General features: G+C 37.3%; 1 protein-coding gene across 13 annotated transcripts in view; it reads right to left on the reverse strand.

Moving 5' to 3' along the window:
• LOC125665981 (potassium voltage-gated channel subfamily H member 6-like) overlaps positions 1–15773 on the reverse strand; it is an 88288-nt gene extending 72515 nt beyond the window's left edge. For 10 of the 13 annotated variants that reach the window (XM_056151237.1, XM_056151236.1, XM_056151235.1 and 7 more), the window contains exon 1: positions 15340–15756. In XM_056151237.1, the coding sequence (XP_056007212.1) occupies positions 15340–15415 (76 nt within the window). In that variant the 5' untranslated portion in view covers positions 15416–15756. Of the gene's footprint in view, positions 1–15339 lie in introns of all 13 variants that reach the window. The other 3 variants (XM_056151229.1, XM_056151227.1, XM_056151238.1) reach the window with 2 other exon arrangements.
• Positions 15774–16570: the final 797 nt, after the last annotated feature.

The raw sequence follows: 16570 nt of genomic DNA on the forward strand, positions 1-16570 counted from the left end.
ATGAATTTCAAACAGTTAATATATAATTTTACTGAATTCATCATTTTGTAGCGGTCAGCCGGGTTCAATCACCGGTGGCCTGATAGCTCAGTTGGTAGAGCACCTGACTAGAGATTCAGGGGGCCCAGGTTTGAGTCCCGGTCTAGTCCGTTGCACTTTCTCACTTCCTCTTACAATTGAAGTAAATCACATGTAAATTAAATCATAATATCATGATCGATACACATCAATTACCTCAGGAGTACAATTTCAGATACTTACCAAATCCAGCTAGATACATGTAGATAATATATAAATTTATTATTACAGCACAAGAAGATTTTATATGTTTTGGAGTCGGTTATTATAATTTCATTTATGAAATTGGGATAGATTCAAGAAAACGTACTTTCGATGTAATACATAATGCATTGTTGACATCATTACGAACAAATTTGCATTTTGTGCAGGCTTTTTTTAAAAACTCTGATTTGGTAATTAATATCAAACAGCTCAGTAGAAGGAAGAAGTCTTGGATCATGTAAAACAAAGCACCAAGGAGAGCTAGATACACTGATACCAACATCTGAAAAAAAGCATCAAGATCAGGTTACATGTAGAAAAAGCCCAGTATAATGACTACCTAGCTATATATAAAATTGACCTCATTTCACTGGAGAGCTCATAAAACCTGAAATGCTTCTGGATCAGTTTCATCACCAGTAAATGCAAGGAGAGTAATGAGGTCATGAACCCCCTTGAATGCCAAGGATGGAAAATCATACTCTGAACCATCAACAAAGGCTAACATTTTCATTAGTCTTTAATTCATCAAAGACCTCGGACAATATTGCAGAGTGAACTCCCCACCTTCCCTGACTATACCAGATATCCACATCTAATGAGGGAGATAGAAAACCAGCCAGGCTAAACATCCACACAGCTATAGTGGGCCTGATTTTAACTCGTATCACCAGTATTTACCACACTGTTCCAGGCAACATATTGCACCATGGCATTACAGTTGTACCAAAGGACCGTAAAAATGCTGATGTAGCCCCAACCTTCAAAAAGGATATCCAGAGTTCTTCGGTAAATCACAGACAAGTTTCTCATACCTCGATGGTTATGGAGCAAATTATTTGCAGCACCATCATGTGTTACCTGGACATGTGCCACATCCTAACAGATACCCATGCAACATCTTTCCTGCGAGACCCAACTTGTTATCACTCTCCAGGGCTTTCGTCCAACAACACGGACAACCGAGGTCAGACAGATGTGTTACTCTCCTGGACTTTTCTAAAACCTTCGACAAGGTGTCTCCCACAAAAGGCTGCTTCATACGGTTCATCATTATGGAGTAAGAGTCCAGGTACACAGCATCGTCGGAAACCCACGTGGTTGATTACGCTTCATTCCTCTCCCCATCACCTGTGGGTCCATTCATTCCTACTCGCTCGAGTACATACAGATACATCTCCTCCATATTGTGTGGTTCTTTATTAGATTCACTAGGCTGGGGTTCCTTGCAGCATCCACAGACCATGTAACAAACCAGTTAGTATATATCCGACATCAATCCAGCCTTTAAGTACTCACACCTGAAGATACCAGAATGCCGCCAACTCCATAAAGGAAGAAGACTTGAATGATACCAAAACTGAATTTGTTATGAAAATTAATCTTTATAAAACAAGACACTATACTGGCATTCAGTTCTTAGCCTTTTAACTTCATCCACATGCATGCATCCAGCAAATAATTGCATTGATTCGATGCAATCTTTACGCTTGATCAACATCCAAGTCTTTTTCTTGGTTCTTGGTTACAGAAAAGGAGCACTGATCCGATTGAGGCTACCTCTGTGTAAATCCGAAATTCCTCTGACCCTTACCCTTACTTTTATACTGTAACATGTTGAAAAGCTAGTGTCGCAGCCTGCTTTGCCTACCTTTTAAACTTTATTTCACGGACCTAGTCCTTCAAAGATTCAGTTATTGGATGATTATTCTAAAAGTTAATCATGATTTATTTTTTTTAATAACTTTGACCCCAATAAGGCAATTCAAATTTTCTGTATTTGTGTGCTGACATATCATATGCAAAGAAATCGAATGGCGAGGAGGCAACGTAATTCATTCGTCGGTATTATAGGGCTATTTAAACGGAAATATAGCATCGTATCAGTCGATATAGCATACCACAACTAATCTCATAACCACACGCGATATTTATTCAATGTTTAAAATGATGGTTTCAACTAAATAATCCTCAAAAATATTTATTAGATTTATTCAAATACATGATGAATTTACAACTTCCCTGTTATGAAGTGAACGCGCTTTACCACAGAGAGTTTAGAGATATGAGGCATAAAAAAATCATTCGACATGAAGTTAATACGTTATATGAGAAATATATCTTCTGAATACAATTGAAATATGTTTTGATGGGATAATTGTTCATTTTGCAAACTAAGAACAATCCATTTTATAAATGATATGCTCATCGCGATGGCCCCATTACTCGTCGCCGCTTGTCACCCTGGGTGGTCGTATTGCGGCGACAACCCGGTATAGGGTACGACGCTCTAGATATATAAGCACCATCCATTTTCAGGGCTAGTTGATTCAGCAGCCGAGTTCTTACACATTCTTTACAACCGATTCCGACTTCTCTCAAAAACCAAACAATGTTAACAAGAGGTACTGTGAGCAATGCTCACCAAGAATACCCCCGCTTACCCCAATCTCCCAAAGGGTGTTGGTAATAGGCAAAACTTCAGTATTATGATTCAAAAGGTATCTAGGAACACAGCATCTCCATGCGATGAAAAAAGCCATTAAAGAATTTAAATGGAAACCATATTGCTACTTTGATGTCAAGTGCGCGTGACCTTTGACCTTTTGACCCCAAAATCGATAGAGAACATCTTCATCCCATGGGTAGTCCATATGTATGATATGGTGACTGTAGGTGGAAAGGATAACGCTTTAGAGCCCGGAAACCATATTGCTACTTCGATGTCCAGTGCGTTTAACCTTTTGACCCCAAAATCGATAGGGAACATCTTCATCCCATGGGTAGTCCATATGTAAGATATGGTGACTGTAGGTGGAAAGGATAACGCTTTAGAGCCCGGAAACCATATTGCTACTTCGATGTCCAGTGCGCTTGACCTTTGACCTTTTGACCCCAAAATCGATAGGGAACATCTTCATCCCATGGGTAGTCCATATGTATGATATGGTGACTGTAGGTGGAAAGGATAATGCTTTAGAGCCTGGAAACCATTGCGTCTACAGACGGACGGACGGACGGACGGACAGACGGACAACCCGATTCCAGTATACCCCCCCCCACAACTTGTTGCGGGGGGTATAATTATCATACAGTGCTGTTATGTACATTTGTACAAGAATTCAGGACATATCCAAGTTCATAGACCATTTCATGTATTGAATAGATATATATTCCAAGAAATAGATTTTTGAAAATACATGAGGCCATTGAACTGCGACACTTCACGCCAGCATACTTGTACTTCATGAAATGCATTCAATTTTCAAAAATGAAATTTATTTTTTATATTTACAATTTCCTTTCATTTCTGTCGGAATATTCCCAGCAGTTAAAGTATAGTCATATATATACTACATACGAACATTAATTGTTCCCACTCATGAGGAAATGACTAATCATTTCAATTGGTCAAGATTTCAAAGGTATATAATGTATATCCCAGCATATGAAAATATTCTTTTTAATAGGAATAAAGATAATCATTAAATGAATGTTTTGGACATTTTATCAATTTGTCACTGGAGACCCCGATTAACCCTTTGTGTAATTACTCACATATACCTACACACAGGATATTGAATTCTCAGAGTCACCTTCCCATACATGCCTTTAGTTTCCTGTGACTATAAATATCCCCCGTGGGTGAATGACTTTTCTTGAGTTTAAATTATCATACTGTGCATTATCATCACTACTCGAATTCATACGTCAATTATACTAATTACAGAGAAGGAATCTCGTAAGAATCTTATATGTCAAAAATAACAATTTAATGTCAAAGTTTGTGAACAAGATTGAAGGACGTTCACCATGAGAAACAATATAACTTCTTATTATACAACTATTCTCAGTTTTCACATGTTGCTTTGTATTCAGTCCCGTGGGGATCCGGGTTAGAATAGGTCCTCAGTACCCCTTGATTGTCGTAAGAGGCGACTAAATGGGTATGTGCATGGTCCTTCAGATATAAGACGGTAAAAACCGAGATCCCCTGTCACAGCAGGTGTGGCATAATAAAGATCTCTCCCCACTCAAAGGCCACAAGCGCTGAGCATATAGGCCTAAATTCTGCAGCCCTTCACCGGCAATGGTGACGTCTCCATATGAGAGACAAAGTCTCGAATGGGACGCTAAACAATATACTGTTAATCAATCTTTGCATTCACGATGAAATTGGCTATCATTACAATTAATGGTAAAAATATCAAAGACATTGAAAATGTAATTATATTTCCACAAACTTTGCCTCTTGAGTTGAACATATCATATATAATCTATTTTACTACTTTAAAGTTGAATTCATCATGTATTTGAATGATCTAGCTCTAATGAGTATTCAATTCTCTTTAAATACTGAATAAATATCGAGTGTGTCACGGGATCAGTGTGGTATGCGTGTATATATATATTCAAATCGGCAACTGTCACTTTTAGTCAAATTCAACAGGTAAATCGCATACAAAAGCAACACTTCATAATTTGTAGAAATTTATAAGATTTGTTACATGTACCTTGGATGAGATTTTACCCCATAGAGAATTTACCTCAGGTGGAAGTATTTTAAATGTTTGGTTCTTTTGGGGTGGATTTCGGTTCTTTTGGGGTGGATTTCGGTTCTTTAGGGGTGGTTTCGGTTCTTTTGGGGTGGATTTTGGTTAAAGTAGTCGATTTATTTGGCACTGTTTAGGTAATCATTCAAGAACTCTTCATATCCAGGAGATGAAAAAAAATAATTCTATTGGCGGGGGGTGGGGAGAAATGGCAAAAATGTTGCATATGACCCAATTTCCAACTGCTAAAGATTTCAAAACATCTGAATTTCTATACATATACTGTGAATGTCTTGAAATGACAATTCTACGCAATAATGCATTTCTCCTTAAGTCCCATTAATTCATTGTTCATCCAAGGATACACTGAAGTTAAATTGAAGCCAGATGTCAAATTGGATTTAGTCATCTGCTGTAACAATTAAGATTTTCTCATTTACTGTAGGACTTCAGTCTCCATTTTAGAGTCTGGGTTGATTTTTAAAGACTTCTAGCCAAAACTACACTATGCAGCTGTAAAATTAAGTCTATTCTGAATTTTGAGACACAGAAAATAGATTATTTTATAACAAATTGTCCTTCGAATCGCTTTCCATTAATTGATGCAGTGTTTTAAATGTCCATCCAGGAATCGTAAATTCCACAATTTTGGTATAGGTGCAACATGTACATGTTCTTCACAACTATATATATATATGCACAGCTGAATATTTCTCCATAATGCACAGAAGTAAAACAGAAGAGTTTCAAAGATCAAATGCATTTTCACTACATATATCTATTTGGACACCACCCTTAAGAGCCTGAACCCATAGCCCAAGGATATAGAATAGAAAAAATTGGTACTAGACTTAGCTATATGCTTTTTATAACTATACCTGTAAGTATCATCAAACCGAATTTCATTAAAATACACAAAAGTTGGAAGATTGGTTGGTTGGTTATTTGCTTGTTAATTCGTAGCAAGAAATTTTCATGTTGAGACGTCATCAGCTGTAGGTGAAGTACCACAAATTTAGACCTACATTTTCTGTATGTAGTGTTTAGGGCCATATAGCAGTGAGGGTTCTTATTAGATGATACCAACACCAGCCTGGGGTCTGCCATAAAACAGGACCTCCATTTTAAGGTCATTTCTGAAAGACCAGTGACTCTCACTTCTATATAATGCCAAGCATTTGGTGAAAAAGGATTCACAATATACTTAAATGTTTACATCTTAGGTTTGAGAGTGGGACTCGCAACCTCCCAATTGGGAAGTGAACGCTCTCCCATTGAGTGGGGTGGGGTGGGGGTGGGGGGGGTTACATTAAAAGGTTGGGGGCCTGGGAAGCCTGGTAGGGGCTATACTGAGTTCTGTCAATATAAAACAAATAAATGTATATATTTTAGTGTTTTTTTGACAAAATTTCTGCAAAATATGGATCATATTTGTGAAATGGGAGGAAATTAAGGTCTGTTATTGAAATGTAACTCTCATTGGAAAAACACTTTGTCTGGTCACACACAACCTTTATGCCTTGAACTTTTACATGTAATGTGTCTCTGTATTACAAAGTTGTAAACTGAATCAATTAAGATTTCTTCTCTATTACAAAGTTGTATATTTAATAAAGATTTCTAACTTTCTTTGGATAGACTGACAATTAGGGCTGAAACGATTCACCGAAATATGGAAACTGTTCAATATAAATGCTCAATTCCATATTTGATTCATTGGTTCGCTATGTTTTTTATAAATTGAGTTCTGTAAAATACATCGGGCTTTTTGACCTGCACTTGTTATTCTTACATGGGACAAAATTGTGTCCAATAATGTTCAGACCTGATCGAGTCTGACAAAAACACTAATGAACTTCATCAGTTTAAACTACAGAGTCAACAGCGAGGCCTCTCACCTATGTTTACATTACAGAGACAACAGCGAGGCCTCTCACCTACGTTTACACTACAGAGACAACAGCGAGGCCTCTCACCTACGTTTACACTACAGAGACAACAGCGAGGCCTCTCACCTACGTTTACACTACAGAGACAACAGCGAGGCCTCTCACCTACGTTTACACTACAGAGCCAGCAGCGAGGCCTCTCACCTATGTTTAAACTACAGAGTCAACAGCGAGGCCTCTCACCTACGTTTACACTACAGAGACAACAGCAAGGCCTCTCACCTACGTTTACACTACAGAGACAACAGCGAGGCCTCTCACCTACATTTACACTACAGAGACAACAGCGAGGCCTCTCACCTACGTTTACACTACAGAGTCAACAGCGAGGCCTCTCACCTACGTTTACACTACAGAGCCAGCAGCGAGGCCTCTCACCTACGTTTACACTACAGAGACAACAGCGAGGCCTCTCACCTACGTTTACACTACAGAACCAACAGCGAGGCCTCTCACCTACGTTTACACTACAGAGACAACAGCGAGGCCTCTCACCTACGTTTACACTACAGAGCCAACAGCGAGGCCTCTCACCTACGTTTACACTACAGAACCAACAGCGAGGCCTCTCACCTACGTTTACACTACAGAACCAACAGCGAGGCCTCTCACCTACGTTTACACTACAGAGACAACAGCGAGGCCTCTCACCTACGTTTACACTACAGAGACAACAGCGAGGCCTCTCACCTACGTTTACACTACAGAGACAACAGCGAGGCCTCTCACCTACGTTCAGCGGTTTGGAAACAATTAATTTGCTTCAAAAATTGTGACTGCATGTTAATCTTTGTAATTAAATTTTTCGTCAAAGTTTTTTATTGGTTTCCTCTGTAAAATGTATCGTATTGGAAATATTGAACCATGGCATAAGTATTACAATATGTACCATATCTTTAAGGGGGCTTATCCTTTCAGCCCTAATATTGACCTTGCATGATCTTGGCCAAATGACCTTCATTGACTGCCGCCAAATAGCGCACAATATTACCCGATTATCTAAATTTTCACAATTTCTATTTTTTCTACTCCTAAGATATGCTAAACATGGTGACAATTTAAGCTGGTCTGATTGAGATGTTTGAAAGTTAAATATAAAAAGAGAATTCAAAAGCACAGGTGGTGACAGAACGGGTCAACAACACATCGTTTAGAAGATCTACAGGAGAAGTCCATGCAATGACCTAGCAGTAGGTGACCATTACTGTGGGGGCGGTTTACTCTATACAAACGTATTACACTGCAGGATTTCATACTTCCTCCTATCATTGTAAAGCTAATGAACAGCTGAGTAATGATGATCTCATTTACACACATTGCAGAACTTTATCTATAATTAGCCTCCTGAAGTATTGTGATTATCTTCCATTATCAGCAACACTGAATGTTAGATAATATTTATATACATACTAAAAATATTACACTGTAAATATAACATTTCTCTCTCTCTCCCTCTCTCTCTCTCTCTCTCTCTCATCACATCCCTTACATACTCCTGCTCTCTCCATTGTTGCATTATACAAGCCCTGATCAACAACATTCTCTAATTAACATGGAAACGACAGTCAATTCAATAGTTGTAACAGCTAGGAAGGGAGAAAATGCAATGGACCAGATCTGGACCATTCGAACCCAGGCCCCATGAATCTCTCAAAGTCAGGTGCTCTACCAACTGAGCTAACGGTATCTGCACTGAGCCACCTGCAATCAAACCCAGCTGACCGCTACATTCCTCCCTCCTTAATTGTCTTCACACTTGAAGACATCGATCAACCCAGGATCTTTATCCCCTGGCAGGCATTTTCACCTGTCAGTTCCAGGGGCTGGTCTATGGCATCAAATGTAACAGGAAGGGAGAAAAAGCAAAGAACCAGACCAGGATTTGAACCCATGCCTCTAGTAAGGTATTCTACCAACTGAGCTGGCCACCAGCGATTGAACATGGCTGATCGCTACACAGTATTCCTCACTTTTGATTGACTCTTCACAATCATTTCATTTGCATTCTATCTGTCCTACAGCATATCTCTGTGAGGTGATAAAATATGACTGTTAAAATAATCTAAATAAGAATCATACAACCTGATTCAGCTCAGGTTTAAATTGCAAAACTTATACTGTTGAAAAAACTTGGGGGGAAAAGTACCTAATACCCTAAATATTTCATGACTTAGTACGGCTTTCATCCATGTGCTTAGCCCTGCTGGGTGAATTCTGCAAGCTTAACACTTGAGAATAAAGAGCAATGGCTGGTGCTTTTTATTAAAATTGTCTCTTTCTTTAAGCAGATTGCTAAACCATTTCAAACTAAATGCATGCAGACTTCATATTTCAGCCATACTGTCTTTCATATTATACTATAACTGACAACAGACTACAGAATTTAATCAGATGTTCAAGCAAGCATAAATGCATAATTAGAGAGGCTGTCTAAGGAAAATCAGACAGGTCAAGGTTTGCACATTCAATTTCTAGAATAAAATTTTTTACAACATGTAGAAATGTGTTAAAGGTAGCTCATTACACCAAGACTTACACACTATATCACATGATGCAGGTGATTTAAATGTTTCGTGATATTATTTGTATCAATCGTTTGTCTACATGTATAATCGTAGCTCAGTGGATAAAGTGTCAGGTCAGTGACCCGCAGATCCCGAATTCAAATCAACCCAAGTCTTTTGTTCGTATTTATTTAAATAATAATTTGAAAATCATATCTTTTATACAAAATTGCCTATTGCTTTTTTGACATGCAGTTTTATTAGAAAGCAATCTTAAATAAAATTAAAGTCCCTATTGGAATCAAACCCATGACCTACAGTTCAGTAGACAAGGTGCTAACCTACTGAGCTACTCAGCTAAATGGAATAGACGAATACATATATGGCTGATATGTTGATTTCCACTTATGTTTTAGCATGAAGTCAGCCATTGACAATGTAGAGTACGTACCTCCTTAAATCTAATCCTCAATACTTAATTACAGAATGCAAAAATTCTTCATTTTAATTACACAGACTTTACTTTTTTTTTATACTGTATGACAAGATTATACTTCCTATATACACATCTTTAAAAAGTTTACTTCGATCTGGCCAGAATGTTCAATTTGAAACCTTTATTTGCAATGACACTACTGCAGCAGCAAAAAGTACAATGAAAAGGATATAGAGAAGTTATTCTATCATATCTCGTTATACAATAGACAGCATACATTAATGATATGTGTATTAATTATAGCTATATCAACCTTTAATAGAAATCAAGTGATGAAATTATACAGCCTGGATTTCCTAGATAATTGGCCAATCAGCAGTCATGTGATTTCCTCAGCAGTCTCTATTGCTGCATTTCATTACAAACTCTAATAACTGCAGCATACATAGTCTTGCTATTTAATGAAAGGATGTTGGGATATCATCTACAACATGCAAAGAAACCATGAGATGGAGGGGGAAATAACGGGGAGGAGATGAGGGTTTTATGTTAGGGATAGATTTCATTAACCTCTGTGACTCAGAGAGACCGAGACTCAAAATATATGATGCCTGCATTCAACGCAAGGCGTAGTTATCTTTGATGAAAATTATTAAGAATACTCTGAAAATAAGGAGGAATAGCTTCAAGTAAAGATGTAAAGGTTCTAAAAGATCGACCCTCTCTCAACCTTTAGACTTTTCATGACGTCGAGTTATTTAAAATGATCTTACAGGTGTGATGAAACAAGCAAATCCAGTGAATGTATTTGACTCAGATGCTTTGATTTTACTTTTCTTGCAATGTTTCACTGCGGCAGAGATGTTATCTTAAATAATATTTTAGTTGTGGTATTAGATCTTGACCTTTGACCTTTTGATCTCAAAGTGATAGAGGTTAATATCCTTTTGTGATACTACAAGTGATCTTTCATTGCTGAATATCATTGTATTTGATATAATTTGAGTCATTTTCTTACCAAACACACCATTAACCTATAAAATAGGGGCATGCATCCTCTAAAATCATGGAGATTCTTCTCGTGAAGTTTTATTGTTAATTTAGATCAAACAGCATTTGAAATATGTATCATCTAAAATCATTTCCCACAATGTGGTGGCCTTCACCTTGGACCTTCTGAAATCAAACACAATCTAAAGATCATACTTTAGTCATACACACTCCTTATGAGTTTCATTCCTAAAACTCAAATTTTAACTGAGATATCACAGAAACTGTCCCTTACTTTATGTGACCTTCACCTTTTGACCTCCAGAACAATTATAGTGGTGTGACTGGCCATGTATGCTTAAAGTTATGGGAACTCTTTAATCTGATGTTTCATTATCAGACTATAGCGATGTCTCAGTATCCAAGATATTATCTTGAAATAATTTTTACCAGGTACCACCCTTATGTCATGAAGACTTAATTCAAAAGAGTTTCAAAGCACAAATTATACACAAGACGTTATCTGCTAACCAAAAGTACAATCAGACCGACCCAAATGCACGTCATTCATAATAATCAGACCGACCCAAACGCACGTCATTCATAATAATCAGACCGACCCAAACGCATGTCATTCATAATAATCAGACCGACCCAAACGCATGTCATTCATAATAATCAGACCGACCCAAACGCATGTCATTCATAATAATCAGACCGACCCAAACGCACGTCATTCATAATAATCAGACAGACCCAAACGCACGTCATTCATAATAATCAGACAGACCCAAACGCACGTCATTCATAATAATCAGACCGACCCAAACGCACGTCATTCATAATAATCAGACAGACCCAAACGCACATCATTCATAATAAACAGACCGACCCAAACGCATGTCATTCATAATAATCAGACCGACCCAAACGCACGTCATTCATAATAATCAGACAGACCCAAACGCACATCATTCATAATAAACAGACCGACCCAAACGCACGTCATTCATAATAATCAGACAGACCCAAACGCACGTCATTCATAATAATCAGACAGACCCAAACACACGTCATTCATAATAATCAGACAGACCCAAACGCACGTCATTCATAATAATCAGACAGACCCAAACACACGTCATTCATAATAATCAGACAGACCCAAACGCACATCATTCATAATAAACAGACCAACCCAAACGCACGTCATTCATAATAATCAGACAGACCCAAACGCACATCATTCATAATAATTAGACCGACCCAAACACACGTCATTCATAATAATCAGACAGACCCAAACGCACGTCATTCATAATAATCAGACAGACCCAAACGCACGTCATTCATAATAATCAGACAGACCCAAACGCACGTCATTCATAATAATCAGACAGACCCAAACGCACATCATTCATAATAAACAGACCGACCCAAACGCACGTCATTCATAATAATCAGACCGACCCAAACGCACGTCATTCATAATAATCAGACCGACCCAAACGCACGTCATTCGTAATATACAGACCGACCCAAACGCACATCATTCATAATAATCAGACCGACCAAAACGCACGTCATTCATAATAAACAGACCGACCCAAACGCACGTCATTCATAATAAACAGACCGACCCAAACGCACATCATTCATAATAATCAGACCGACCCAAACGCACGTCATTCATAATAATCAGACAGACCCAAACGCACGTCATTCATAATAATCAGACAGACCCAAACGCACAACTGTTAATTATCAACAGAATAAGTCATTCATAATAATCTATGCATTGTTCTTTTGATCAAACCAGCTGCTACACTGTAAATTAAATAATTTATTGTTTTTAAAATAACTTTCAAACGCATGCGTTTTGTGTCAATAATTGATACAATGGACATTAAAAATGACCCATTAAATTTACAATACACTAGATAGTGAGTACATAGATAAACTAACTAATACCAAAGAATCCATTTCTATTCAGTTCATTACATTATGTTATCAAAATCTGAAAGAATTGTAATTCTTGTTAATTGAAGGTTAATGACTTTGCCCAGAATTCCATGTCTTGTGATGGAATAGAGTGGTCCAGTAAATTCTGTGTAACTGTCCAGTTCCTTCAGGCTACTACTAGGAGTGGACTTTTACACCTCAAGACATTCAGATCGATTCTTTAGAGGATATAGAAAAACCAACTATCAACAACGTCATGTGTTATGATGAAAACAATCACTTTATATAAATCTCCTGATGTACACGATCATATTACGTGTATGACATTATATGTATACGTGTATGACATCATACAAAACTATATCTGCAGAAGAATCATGGAAATGAAATGTAACGTGAGAAAACCAATGTCCAATTACAGGATGTGTTGTTTTAAGTTGTTCTTGCAGAGAAAAATGTGTTTTTTCCAAACATTTCCAAGACCGATCGACAACATCGTGTCTTACGGTTTAAGAAGGATTGAAATTTCCAGTACGTAAACTAATAAGTAACATATTATATTCATACCAAATGTCAAAAGACCTTAATAAAAGCTAAAAGAAACAATTAAATTATGCCAAACAATCAAATCTCGTTCGTAAATATAAATCTGACAAAGTTTTGTCAATATCAATCACCACGACGATCCGTCTGCTTAGGAATCCACTGTTGTTCATGTCTCCACTCATTTTATATTTTTTTTTTTTTTTTCATCTATTTAAAATAATGTTCGTCCATTTTGAAATTGTCTATTTAAATTAACACTGTGTGATTAATAACTATAACTCTCACACAATGTATACTGGAAATTAAGGTGAACTAGCTGCACATACATTCGGTGCAATGTGATATTTTTCATAGCATTACCCAATGTCAAGTAATGCTCAATTCTAATTGCTAAATAATATCACCATGTCAGGAGATCACCAGGATTTTATTCAAAGAGGGATTGCTATTTTTTCCCCCATATGTTTCTCAGCAAATCCAATTTGATTATCTATCAATTAAAAGTAAAACACAAAGTAAGTCATACAAGATGTGCTTATGTGAATTGATCTAAACTTGATACGACTTAACAAGTTACCAATAATAAAATACATGTAGCTGCTCCAACCTGAATTTCATGACTTAATTTATAAATCGTAAATCATAGATGAAAAATCTTAATTTAACATACAATATCATGCAACATTGTGCAGCAGCAAAATATTTAAACCATAATGATGCTAAATCTTAGAAAATCAAATTGATTTTTTATTTCAAATTTGAAAAATATATTCTCCAATCTTTCTAAAAAATTAAGATTTGTCCTTTTTTATTGTATTTGGAAAATTCCATATATTCAACATAATTTCTATGTAAAAATACTGGTAATTGTGCAAAATGACAAAAATATAAATTTATCATAAAACTGAGGGAATAAATGCTGATTTTAATATTGAATTTTCGGTTTAAAAATTCTGTTCATGGATACATCATATTGGGTTTATTTGTTTAAGTTGGGGTAATTATTCACAGTATTGCATGGAGTACCCATATTATAATGAAACCCTTTCTTCCACACTAATCTAGGGCAATGTGCAAAATTAGTTGTATAAGCGGTTGCGTATTTGAGGGGGGGGGGGGGGGAGGAGGGGGGGGGGGGGGGCACCTGGTGCAAGCCCCCTAAAATTTTAAAATTCAAGGTCAATCATGAATCTCTTGTTTACAAATAAAACAATCAATCAAAGAATCAATCCTTTTTTTTTTTCCCCTCTCAGAGAAATAGATGACAAGATATTTTGATTTATTGTAACAATAAATTGAATTTATACACATGGTGAAGTTATATTTTAATTTTTTTTTTTTAAAAACCCTTAAAATTTGTGTCATTTTATTAATTTCACCTCATTAGAAATGACAGAGAAATGTAAAAATTGCTATATAGAGGAGATATTGCCCCCTGCTCCCAGTCCATGATGAAGGACCCACTTGGGGCCTTATTGCAGCCCCCAGACCCTGTCTCATGAAGTTGTGCCTCCACCCAGGGACCTATATATACTAACGTTAGTATATAGGTCCCTGTTCCACCTAACTTCATTTCATGGATCCACCCCTGATCAGTATTGAAAAGGTTTAACTGATCAATACATTATACAATGCAACTCTGAATATAGTACACAGTGACCTGAATGACCGCTACGTACAAGTGGACATTGTCCTGGGGGGTGTTCAACTCTAAAGGGCATACAGCCTTCACACAAAATATCAGAAAGAATTATCAGTCATTTCAAAATCATACAGCAATGTAATTATACAAATTTACAAACCCAAAATCAGCTTGCAAAATATGCAGAGTTCCCCCTTTTTTTTCCCTCCGTCTTACTACATATTTTAGTAAATAATATAGGAAATCACATGAAATGGGATTTAAAGTAGAACAATTAAATGATTAAATAAGCTGTACATTTGGGTATTGCTCTCACATTATCACATGGTTAACACTTCACGGACACTGACGCCGTGACGTACAATTTACCTGGACGTTCTCTCAGGGGGTCAGAAGGTCAATGTATGTCTACAACACGTGTGATGACAATTGTGACGTAAATTCATGCGTGCTAAAACTACGATCCCTTACTTACTTTGACCGTCAAACTTCCGGATTATCGTATCGATGAAGATGTTTGGCGGAGCCACATGACCTCTGCGTACTGGCATTTTATTTTATTGGGAACCACACACAACAAACGTCACAAAGTAATATCCCCTCGTCGAAGAAAAAAAAACCATACGTTATTTTACCCCATTCTTCACTCTTAGGCCTATACAAACGTTTCCTCAACCAAGGTTTCCTCAGCCAGATGTTATTAAAAAAAAATATCCTCCGAGAATGACTGGCGCGCCGAAGACCTCCCGGGGGCTGCGTTTGAGTCACCAAATATTGTGTAGGGAGGGGTTCAGTACAGGGTGGGAGCACTTGTCGCGGAGAGTGTTTAGAACTGCGCGTGATAATAGCTGGTGTGTAGAAACACGCATGTGTCTGAACACTGCCGCCGTAGCAGAATAAGTTTGTTTTGTAAAGTAAGATATTGATCTACACAGAACGACTTCCGATCGATGAACGAGCCGCAGCTCCCGAGCACTATAGCTCTCTCTCTCTCTCTCTCTCTCTCTCCGGTGAATTTTAAACTTACTATGTCCAGCCTAGAAGACCCGGAGAGAATGGGCGCGGATGTCATTGTAACGGCAAAAAGGCCCATCTTACGTAGACATGGGGACACCTGTATTTATACAGTTTATCCAATAATCTCGAAATATGAAAGAGGATATTACTTGTAGTATGGACATGTCCCCACTAATTAAAGTATCTGTATATACGAAACCTTTCATTTTCTGTGGGTCACATGTATCGAGGCGAAACTGTTTTGTCCTCATAGTGCCTCACAGTGCAGGCAAAATAATTAAAACTGTCCTCACGTTACATGTCTTATCAACTCTCTCTCTCTCTCTCTCTCTCTCTCTGTGTATTTATTTTTCATCTGGCTTGAAAGACTTTAGATTTATTTACTATTTAGAAACTTCATTAATCTGTCTATAATAAATACCATATATTATTTTGGCACTGGTTTTGGCCTTTTAGAAGATCTTGCAATATTTGTTTATTTTTTCCTGGAAAGAAGCGTTGATCTACTGCAGACACGGGAATATAGGCAATGAAACACGTGAATAAAAAAAAAAATGGTTTCGATTTATTGTTTTGTTGTAGCGAGCAGAGTTTCGGGTCTTCGAAGAAAAATGATTCACACCAGCTCCCTACAAATACATCGTCGGAACCCACGGGTTTCCCCGTTAGTACTCATAATATATTCTGAA

Source organism: Ostrea edulis, chromosome 10 (genome assembly GCF_947568905.1).
Source record: "Ostrea edulis chromosome 10, xbOstEdul1.1, whole genome shotgun sequence".
Taxonomy (NCBI): Eukaryota; Metazoa; Mollusca; class Bivalvia; order Ostreida; family Ostreidae; genus Ostrea; species Ostrea edulis.